Below are 11,037 nucleotides of genomic sequence, written 5' to 3'. Positions count from 1 at the left end.
AGCAGCGCGCCCGACGCACACAGAGCAGCAGGCAGAGCTCCGCGGGGGCAGCAGCGCGCCCGACGCACACAGAGCACAGGCAGAGCTCCGCGGGGGCAGCAGCGCGCCCGACGCACACAGAGCAGCAGGCAGAGCTCTGCGGGGGCGGCACCGCGGAGCCGCTGCCAAGCGCGCGGGCGCGGCCCCGGCTCCCCGCGGCCGCTCGGCCCCGCGCGGGTGGCGCAGTGGAAATTTCCACACTCGCTGCAGCACGGGCGGGAGGCGGGGCTGAGGCAGGAGCCATTCCGCGAGCCGCAGGCACCGAAGGCTCGGGCTGGGATAATCCCCGCAGCCCCCTCCCCCGGGCCCGGCGCTGACAGCCGATTTAGTAGGGCACTGGGTCAGCGGCAGGAGCTGCTACTCTCGCCTGAACCAGAACGGCAGGCAAGTTTAGTTCTCACAGAGTAGCACTGGCAGTAATGTCAAAGCTGCTTAGAGCTCATTTTCATTATTTTATGTGCAAATGTTACATCTTCCTCGTTAGTAAACACTGCCCCACACAAAGGGTCTTTTGGAAAGAGTATAAAATATACGGAGAAAACCTCTTTCTGCAGTTTAGATTTTGCATCATTGTTAAAGACTCCCATCTCTCAACTTTAATTCACAAGCTATAAATGTACTTTTGGTTTAATACTAAAAAAAACCCACAAAAACCTTTACAAAACCGGCTTTTCAATGTATTTTGTTTCAGGCCACTAACCTAGACACTTAGGTGTTAAGTCATACTTCAGTGATAAATAAGCTACCTTCCTTGTTTTTCACCCCTGGTGACATTGAGCACTGTTCCAAAACAAATGAGGAAAAATCCCCACCCCTACTCCCCCCGCCAAAAAACAAAACCCAAAATACATTGCCACCTGCAGTTTTAGACTGCAGTGGGGCAGTTCCAAAGCCTCCAGGTGGAGTTCTCAAAGCAGGAGTGAAAGATCACAAACACTGTCAAGCGATAGAACCGCACAGGAAAGGAGGAAACCGAAGAGGCAGATCAGGCTGCATTAAAGAACATCACGAGCTGAGCCTCAGAGGGAAACAAGGACAAGTAATCAAGGACTGAACACAGACTAAGCAAAAAGATCCTAAGCACAAAACAACTCAGGTTCAAAACAACATGATCTTGTAGATTCAACCTTGAACACATTGTTGTTCAGCATAAAACTCATGACTGTTACTGATAAACAAGAGGAACTGAAAATTAGTATTAACTGGAATTTAAATACACCACGCTTGAAAGCATTAAGCACTTTAACCCCAGGATCAAAAATTACACTGTTCCTTCACTCAGCATGGGCAGTGCTTTGAGATTAGTCATTTGCACATATTAAAAGTCCTTAAAAAAAAAAAAATGCACGAAGTCTTGTCATGGATCAACAGCCCACTTCCCTCCCACCACCTCCATAAAGAAATCACTGCTCAATACCAGTTTAAGTATAATTTGAAGTTTTAATACTAAGATCTTCCCATTTCTCTGAAGCTCAGAAGCCTGCATGCTAACTCACAACGCCTGGCAGCTGTGGGTACACAACACTCAAGCCTGGTCTGCACATATGCTCATGTGAAGGCGACGGTTACGGTGCTGCAGAAGCTTCCTACGCTTGTAGCAGCTTGTTAGCAACACCACTACAGAGTTTTGATCTTTTCCAAGAACTGGCCCTACACTAGTAAGACAAGGAAGAACACTGCTTCCAATACTTTCTTAGAAGCCAGCTTAAATTTTCTTCCCCATCAAAGCAGAGCCTGCCATGCTAAGCAATCTAGCCCAATCAAGGCAAGGCTGGTATTTGTATAAGCTTAAATGTTTAATCAGACACAGTTGAGAAACCTTTCTAGAATTTAATATAAAAACATTTGACATTTCAATAATGTAAAGTTGTGCACATGTTGAGAAAATTGTCATCTGAAAGAAAAATCGGTCTTCAAATATCTTTATTGGAAGGCCATGCACTGCCTTCTGTTACTGTATTTCAAATCACTGTACATTTACTTTGAAAACACTGTCTGCATTTTCTAGTACAAAAAACTAAAAATTGTTTCAGGAATGTAGAGAAATATTCAACTTAAATAGCGAAAAAGTGCACCATAATTACTGCTGCACTGCAGTCATTTCTGCATTTCCCATTTCTTAAATAACTATCCTGTTTTGATAACACACAATATAAAGAGCAATTATGAAAAACTGAGACATTTAAATACACTAAGTTATTGAGAATAACTTGTGGGCATGGGGTAACCTATCATAGGAGCAGCACCAGTGGCAGGGTAGGCATACTGCTGCTGGTTCATGCCATTGTGCATGTTGGCAATGTTACTGCCGTACTGCTGCTCATAGCCGTTCTGGTACGCTCCTGTGGGGTTACCGCCGGCCCTGAAGCCGGCCTGCATGCCTGCAGCTGCAAAGCCATTCCCAAAAGGAGTTCCATTGCTGAAACTCTGGGCGCTGTAAGCCCCGTTTTGGGTTTTTGCTCCGAAGTCTCTCTTGCCTAGCGCACCATAGGTTCTCTCAAAGTTCTCCCTCTCTCTAAAACTACTAAATCCACCCCTTTTGCCCGCAGAGTATCTGTCACGTCGGTCACCTCGGGAACGACCTAGTGAAAGAGACAAGACAGTTACATGTATTATAAAAGCTCTTCAGCTAAGCAGCATTTACTTTTTGTCCCAACAACTCAAACCTACTATAACACCTTTCCAGGTGCTTCTGGACTCCAGTTAGCTAAAGCTGTCTTACTTTTGAGGAGTCATACACTCTCACCCCTTAACACAAATTGTGGCTTCAAGGCAAAATGTGACTTTCACCTTGCCAGCAGGACACTTGGGTTCATCTCTCTTTCCCAGCCATAGGAAAAAACGCCACAAAACTGAGTCCAGAGTGTTTTATTTCAGGGCAAGTAAGAAGCACCTCTTTGGCTTGCCCTAGCCATAGGTGCACCACAGCATAGGCTGGGAGCATTTGGGTACTGTTTTCTGGGTTTTGTGTTAATAAGCACGTTCTGAAGTCACAGTAACTGGCAATTAAACCACCTTCCACCTTTATTTTGAAGAGAGGCCTGAGGTGGAATCTGAAGTTTCCGTTTTGTTCTGAGAGGAAGCTATGCACCAAGATCAAGAACAGCCCTTACCTGAACCTCTGTCTTCAACCAGCTGCAGCAATTTGGGGTTGATAGCTTGATTAGCCTCCCGAAGCACAGAGATGAGGTCATTTACTTGCTTAATATTGTTAGGAGTAAAGAATGTGTATGCTGTGCCTGTTTTGGTACTGCGGGCAGTTCGTCCAATTCGGTGGATATAGTCCTCTGAGGAGTTAGGGTAGTCATAATTGATGACAAATTTCACATCTTCCACATCTGTAAAGTGTTGCAGTGTGGCAAAAAGCGAGGTACAAAGTTTTGCACACCACAACAGCCAAATCGAAGATAAACATTAGACAAGAGTATTTTAAAGAGAATAATGGCTGCAAAGAACAGTGTTAGAATCATCCATTTCTGCAAGAGCATAGTGGAAGAGAAAAGTTACGCACACTCCGTCTGATCCCGTTCTCAGCACCCACCCTGTGATCCAAAACCTTACCATAAGGAGTGTGCAATTGCTTGTCATTCCCAACTCAAGTGTCCCCTTTACAAATCATCAAGTGACATCTGAAAGCTTCTTGCAGTAGGGCCACTAAAGCTCACAGCAGCCTCTTCATGTGCTCAATTGAGGACCTTAGAGTAAAAACATACAAGGTCCTTCACATACACACTCATTAGAAGCTCAAAAAAAAGGGGCCACACTGCTCGTCTTGCCAAGACCTTTGAACTGCAGCTGCAAGTAAAACATACCTGTCCCCCCAAAGTCACCAAGTTGTTTTTATGCACTGTGTCTTGTCTAGGCAAGCGCTTCCAAGAAGCCAGGGTTCACTTGAGAATGGGTCTCTCTCTGGCAGGTCTCGACATGACGACTATGTATAGGTGGAGGAACTTCGACTTTCAAAGGCATTGAAAAGCCATTGCTTTCCTGCCCCACTTGTTAAAGTGAGAGGTGGACTTTTATTCTCAGATTTCATGTGCCAGTACTCACCAATTTGTACAAGGCTTAGTACATTTTAAAGCTGCTCTCTCCATTTCATGGTTGAAAAATTTTCATTGAACATTGAAGTTTAAAATTATGTTCTTCAACATTTCAAAAAACTCACTGAAATTCAAAGACCCACAGATCACAGCAGACAGTATGCACAAAACTAACAGTACTGCACCATGGCAAATCATGCAAAGCATGGAGAGAAGAGAAATACCAGGGCAAAGTGAACTGTGAATGAAACTGCTTATTTCATGAGAGAACAGTTTATGGGGGAGTAGTTTAAAGGATGATCTTTGCCTTTTGAAGATTACTGGCACACAATGCTCTCAGCTTTCACCTCTCTATTTGACTGGAAGCAGCCAGCCGATCATTTCCACTAGTCCTCCATCCCCCTCGAGTCCTCCGATTGTCATGCCTAGGCCTTGCCACAAAGACTGCACCTTTATGTGAAGAAAACTTAGAAAAATGCAGAGGTTAAAGAAAGCAATAGACTTTCTTTAAAAGCTTTGGGCAACTGGCATTACGAGTTTTACTAACCTAGACCTCTGGATGCAACATCTGTAGCAATCAGGATTGGTGCTTTTCCATGTTTGAATTCTGTAACACAAGAAGTGAATCAATTTTTTTCCTTAAGCAGCACACATCAGGTATTTGCAGAAATTGCTGAAACACTCACCATTTAGAACCCAGTCCCGCTCCTGCTGACTTTTATCACCATGAATACCCATCGCTGGCCACCTGAAAACACAGAACTGGATTGACCCAAGAACACTCCTTTGGTGGTTTCATTAGTCAAAGACTGGGCTACTGGCAAATTCCAGTCCAGGCATTCTAGCCGACAACTTGTGTCACTCTGACAGTTTTGATTCTTAACTGTGGTGTCAAGAGCACACATAGGACTATTGGGGCTGCTCAGTCAAGTCCCAGCTACTACTCACCCATCTCTCCTCATTTTTCTGGTAAGATCATCACAACGTCTTTTGGTTTCCACAAAAACAATTGTTTTGTTTTCCTTCTCGCTCATGATTTCTTCCATCAAACGAATAAGCCTATTTTTAAGAGATTATGGTTAGAACTTTGACTGCTTTCTACTGTACAAGTTTAACTGATTTCTTGTCAAGTTGCCTTGGACTGATGTCAAAAATTTATCAAAATAAGGCATTCATGTCACAGTTCATTAAGTAAAACTGTCAGAAAACACTGAATGGTTTGCCCCCAAGGGCTACTTACTTGTCATCTTTCTCTACATCATGACACACATCCACAATCTGAAGAATGTTGTGGTTTGCACTCAGTTCCAGCGCACCAATGTTGATGTGCACATATTCTTTCAAGAAATCTTCAGCCAGCTGCCTCACTTCCTTAGGCCATGTGGCACTCCACATCAGAGTCTGCCTGTCAGGCTAGAGAAGATCAGATCAATGAAACATCAGTACAGGGTTAAGTTAAATGCCCAACCAAAACCCAGGCTTACCCACCCTTGCTTTATCAAGAGTAGTGGGCAGTAGTTTACATCTGCCATAGCAATAAATGCATTAACTATTTATACTCACTCTTATCTGATCCACAATTTTTCTGATCTGAGGTTCAAATCCCATGTCAAGCATCCTGTCAGCTTCATCAAGGACAAGGTAAGTACACCTCCTGAGATTGGTCTTTCCAGCTTCTAAGAAGTCTATAAGTCTTCCAGGTGTTGCAATGCAGATTTCCACACCTAAAACCAAGCAGTCCCATCAGCTGAAGCAGTTTCCCCATTCCTTCAGACAGATGAACCAAGGCTGATCCATACCTCTTTCCAGGTCACGGATTTGTGGTCCCTTTGGAGCACCTCCATAAATACATGTGGACTTCAAACGACACGCTCTGCTGTACTCTGCAGCTACCTGCTGCACTTGTTGGGCCAGTTCACGGGTTGGTGCCAACACAAGACACTGGAAACAGGATGCCCATATCTTAGTTCAATACCGATTGGAAGACTACTCTGAGACTTAAAATTTTGAGCGTTAAGTTCAATGCCAGATTGACTGAAGTAGATTTAAGTAGCCAAACCAGCAAACCAAGTTACCTGGTATCTTAACTACTACCAAACACTGATGAAACATGTGAAAGATACCTGAAAGTCACTAGCTTCCACAGATAGCAATTTCCATAATATAACCCAAAATCAAACCCTGTTCTGTACTATTCTGAGGACAACCCAATTGGAGTTTATAGACTCTGCTTGGGAAACTAGCCCAACAGGGAACCACTTTATTCACCCAGAGAAGCAGACTGCAGCTATGCAGACTTATGAGCATGACCAACTGAGACTGTAAAATAAAATCCTTAGATTAAAATCCCCTTTTAATTAGGAATACTCACAATAGGTCCATCTCCTCGCTCCAGGAATGGCTGATGATTTATATGCACAATGGCAGGCAGTAAGTACTGATTGGAAGAAAGAAAAATCTCATTACAATCTCTTCCTAGAAGTGTTCACCCTGTGCTAGGCTAGGCCATACTGTCACTGCTGAAATCCAGCAGTATTTCAGGCTATAATCAAAACTTACAGAGAGTGTTTTCCCTGATCCAGTCTGTGCCACTCCAACCATATCCAATCCACTCAATGCAACAGGCCAACCTTGTGCTTGAATAGCAGTTGGTTCAGTGAAGTTCTGCCTCTGAATTACTTCCATAACATTTGCTTGAAGAGAAAATTTAAACATACAGATTCAGATGTTGCCCTAATCCAGTCTGAAGAACAATAAGTAAACTGGTCTTCACTTACCAGGGAAGTTTGCTTCATAAAAGTTGATAATTGGTTTTGGACAGTTATGGCCCCTAACTGTGACCTCTTTGCTCGCTCTGTACTGTTCAACTTCTTGCTGCAAAATGAAACACCCATTATTGGAAATAAGCTCTGATACCAAAGTTATATTTTAAGTTACCCCATCTGTGCCTGCTGGACCTCATGACCCTCAACATGTTTGCACTTTCTGTTTACTTTTGGCTTGAGCCAGGTCAGGTACATACCGCAGTACGTCTAACTACATCCGGATGTTCTTGGTAGAAGTTCTTCTCAAATTTGGGCAGCTCATCCAAATTCCATTTCTTTTTTGTAAGCTTCTCCCCAGGGTTTCCAAATTTCTTCCCAGAGAGAGGTCCACCTCTACTTCCTCCAAAACGAGGGGCTCCAAACCTAGGCAAGAAGAACACATCATAGAATGCAAGAAAAACATTTTGGTCCTCTTCCTGAACAACTTCACCACTATCTCTGCAGTACACCCATTAACTTTAAAATTTAGATGTAGAAACTCTACAAACCGAAGTTTCAGGACACTAGAACTTTAAAAACCATACTTTTTAAGCCACAGATGCCACAATTCATACTCACAAGCTAAGACAACGTGTCTTTCCTATTTCCATACAATGCAATTGAACAGCAAGTTACAACAAGCATTAAAACCTTGGCACTACCCCGCGACCAAAATGGTTTCCCGTCCCAGTGACAGTCCTATTACTGAAAGCAGTAGTAGTTACGAAACCCTGAGATAACTTTCCTGCAAAGCGTTCTTTTGCATGTCCCAAAAGACAAACTTCTTTTAACAACGGTGTTTTATGAGGCCATGCGCTTTATTAGCGCTTCAGGTTCAGTCCCTCCATCCGGAGAAGGCTGATCTCGAAAGCCCCGAGGCGCAGATCGGTGCCGCGCTGAGCCGCGCACTGGATCCCAGCGCAGGGCTCCCTCCCCCGCCCCGATCACTTCCCAATTTTGGCCGGGCGGGCACTGGGAACGATCCTTCCCAGCAGAACACAGCGCTTCCCGAGCGGCCGCTGCTTCCTGCCAGCGCTGTTTCCTTTGTCTCTCATTTCTGTCTACGCCACATTTTCCAGCCGCTGCCATTTTAGAGCCGGGGCTGGGCGGGGGGAGGAGGAACAAAGGCGGCAGCAGCAGCATAGCCGGCATTTTGATTCCCCTCAGCCACCGCATGGCGGGGCCGGCCATTAACATCCGCTTACACAACACAAAGCGGAGCCGGCCGGCTCCTGCCGGCCACAGCCCGAGCCTCGGGAGGGGGAAGGGAAGGGAGGGAACCGCCCTGGCGAGAGCTCCCCAAGGCTTCGGCACAGCCAACCCACTGACCCACAAACCTCCAGCCCGCCCGCCGCTCCCAGCGGGGGGAATCGGGCTCTGCAGGGACCGTCTGTACTGGGAGGGGGCGACCCCAGGGGATTGGGGCGAATATTTTCCTTCCCAACAGGAAAAAAAAATATTTAAAACTCCCCCACGCTATTCTCAGCAGTAGCACACCCGCGAGGGGTGCTCTGAGGCGAAGGAATCGTCCACAGTCGGTGGCCTAAAAAAGCCCGATACCCTCCCCCACTGCCAACCCTCGCGGCGGGAGCGTTGAGGGAAGGGCTCAGGGCCGAACCCCCGCCCCGCCGCCATCTTAAAACGTCTGAAAAACAACCCCGAGAGCCCTACGGGCAGGCTCAGAGTCCGGACGCTGGCGGCGGCTGGCGCCAGCCGTGCCCCCGGACTCACCCTCTATCCCTGTCGCTGGAATACCCGGGCATGGCGATGGTGGCGGTGGGCGAGGCGACTCCGGTCACTTAGAGCGGGTGGCGAAGGGTTGCACAAGTTCCGGCGCCGCTGACGGGGGCCACTCACTGTGGACGCCCGGCCGCGCGGACGCCGGTTATATAGGGCGCAGCGGGGGCTGCTGGGAGCCGGCGCGTGACGCACGCGCAGGCCCCACCCCCGCCGTTATGTAAGCGGCCCGAGCCGGGCCGAGGCTCCGCCCCTTTGTGGGCGTGGCCGCGGCTCGCCCGGCTGAGCGGCTTTGAGCTCGCGGCCGGAAGTGCCCCCCTCCCCGCGGGGAGCGGCCCCACCCCCTCCGCGCCTGCGCGGGGCCGATGCGGGCGGGAGCCTCGTTCTGGCTGAGGGCATCCCGGCCTGAGGGGGCCGGAAATGGAAATGGAGAATTCTCTCTTCCAGCCTCCATAAGTGCAGGCTTGCGGCCTCCCGGCGTGTTCAGAACGCACCTCAGATCCTCAACGCTTTTGGCAGGGCAGAGCCGGACCCTGATGTCCGCAGTGCAGTCCCCTAGTTCTCACAGATCTGTTTCTGAAAATCCTCCTGAAATAGCTCGAGATGAGCCCAGGCTTTTAACTCATAAACCTTTTAACTAAAAACTGATACTTCACGGTAGATTGGCCCCATGCCCACCTGTGACTTTCGCTCTCGGAAGGACCCAGATGTGCAGATCCTGGAGCTGGATGCAAAATAACATCAAACCTCCTCAGGCTAGTTCTTTTATGCTGTTACTCATTGCCTTTTAAAAAATGTTTATAAACATAAACAGAAATATTTATAAGCATATGTCTGTAAAAGTACCAGTGTTATGTTTTTAGATTCCACACCAGAGCCAGTAACCTGAGTCAAAGGTCATGTGAGGTGCAGTGGTGCTGAAAAGCTGCTCTGAAGGCATGGGATAAAAACACTCAATACCCCAAGTGGACATTGCTGTTCACCCACCGGCTTTGCCAGGCCAGTGTCAGGCGACCTGAAGCTTTACAGAAACAGGACTTAAAGTTTTAAGCACAAACACCCGCAGCCACCTGCTCCAGGCAGAGAGGGAAGAAATGAAAACAACATAAGGAAGGAGAAGTGCCATAACAACACTTCCCGTTTATATCCTCCCACCTTCTAGCAATCTGTGCTTTAAGGCTTTTCTGGGACAAAAATAACTGTATTTGATGGCCATTTCTTCACATTTGGTTCTATTTAAGCCCTTAGCTTGAAAGATACCATGACAATGTATTTTACAGTTTCAGTGTATGCAACCTGAAAAACATTTACTTTCGTTTTCAACATATTGCTGGATAAGAATAAGGAGCATAAAACAATGAGTTAGTAGAAATGATGAGTAATAACTTTTTGTTTATTTATACTGTTTGTGGGCATTAATATCTTCTAAGTCACCTACTTTATAATAAACCAAAGCTGCAGTGTACTTTTTCCTCCTTTTAAAGCGATTCCATGCTTCTAATTATCCTTGCCATTTTTTTCCTTTATTGACAAGAAATTCACAGCATTTAAGATCTGGACCTCATACAGATCTACATAATGAAAGTATAAAGGTGTTTTTGATCTGTTGTGTATTACTTTATAGCAATTTTTAGTATTTGTTGCTAAGAATAGAGCAAGGTTTGCTAAGACTATAGGTCTGCATGATATTGTCCTCAAAAGTAACACCTAAGTCAGGTTTATTTTGTTTATGAATAGCTAAAGCTGTTCAACCCCCAGCAATTTGGAATTCCACCTTTCTCAACCAATTTTTTGTTGTAATTAATTATTTCTTTCAATAGCACTCCAACTTGACTGGTTTTGTTAATATTACCCCAGCAAATTTCTAGTAGAGGAATCCCCCCAGTTTTTTTCAGTAGAGACTTACTTATTTAATATGGCTTGTGAAAGATTTTTGTCCCCAAATACCCCTATTAACACTCTCCACCTTCTGACCGTACAGGCTTCCTGTTCCTGGTGAGTCTAAAAAAAATTTTTGCAAACGCTGTAAAAATGAATTATCTTTTCTTGTTCTGTTGCATTTATCTTGACACAGATTAATTTGGTTTTGTTTGTGTATAACTTTGTGGCTCCTGTTACTGTGCTGTTTAATCTTTCTAAGGTGTTAAATATTTGAAAAGACTAAACAAAAACCCAGTCCCTGCCTTGTCTACACGCAGTTAAGTCTGCAAGGAACTCCTTTCAGTTTCCTTTGTAAAAAAACTTCCTCATTTTTCTGTTCCACCCTCCTAAGTTAAACATCATTGCTTTTCCCATGTTCTCTTAATTAGAGCCAGCACATGGAAACAAATCAACACAGTTTTGCAGAGCTGTGTATGTAGCAAACTAAAATCTGTGTTTAGTTTAGTTTCGATAGCACTGATCTGTGTTTGCTTACA

The 11,037-nt window shown here is 45.6% G+C and overlaps 1 protein-coding gene across 2 annotated transcripts; it reads right to left on the bottom strand.

The window, feature by feature from the left end:
• Positions 1 to 1,459: 1,459 nt before the first annotated feature.
• Positions 1,460 to 8,837, bottom strand: DDX5 (DEAD-box helicase 5). 2 transcript variants are annotated; one of them, XM_012578456.5, is made up of 13 exons: positions 8,639 to 8,837; positions 7,102 to 7,267; positions 6,857 to 6,953; positions 6,639 to 6,772; positions 6,451 to 6,516; positions 5,879 to 6,020; positions 5,643 to 5,803; positions 5,320 to 5,492; positions 5,028 to 5,138; positions 4,766 to 4,827; positions 4,627 to 4,686; positions 3,153 to 3,377; positions 1,460 to 2,621 (listed from the first exon to the last, which is right to left on the bottom strand). In XM_012578456.5, the coding sequence occupies exons 1-13, from the start codon at positions 8,644 to 8,646 to the stop codon at positions 2,236 to 2,238; spliced, it is 1,791 nt and encodes a 596-aa protein (XP_012433910.1). In that variant the 5' UTR covers positions 8,647 to 8,837; the 3' UTR covers positions 1,460 to 2,235. The 2 variants fall into 2 exon arrangements, with proteins under 2 accessions (XP_012433910.1, XP_012433909.1); XM_012578455.5 differs by having other exon boundaries at positions 8,615 to 8,771.
• Between the last annotated feature and the right edge of the window lie 2,200 nt (positions 8,838 to 11,037).

The sequence above is a fragment of the Taeniopygia guttata genome, chromosome 18 (assembly GCF_048771995.1).
Source record: "Taeniopygia guttata chromosome 18, bTaeGut7.mat, whole genome shotgun sequence".
Taxonomy (NCBI): domain Eukaryota; kingdom Metazoa; phylum Chordata; class Aves; order Passeriformes; family Estrildidae; genus Taeniopygia; species Taeniopygia guttata.
The sequence above is the reverse complement of the archived record's forward strand: the minus strand, read 5'-3'. Positions and strand labels throughout refer to the sequence as shown.

Coding starts and splice junctions, on each gene's coding strand:
- DDX5 (XM_012578455.5), bottom strand. CDS start 8,646: ATGCCCGGGTATTCCAGCGACAGGGATAGAGG. Junction 6,773..6,856: donor TTATGAAGCAAACTTCCCTG/GTAAGTGAAGAC, acceptor TTTCTCTTCAAG/CAAATGTTATGGAAGTAATT. Junction 5,139..5,319: donor GATGTAGAGAAAGATGACAA/GTAAGTAGCCCT, acceptor TCTTAAAAATAG/GCTTATTCGTTTGATGGAAG.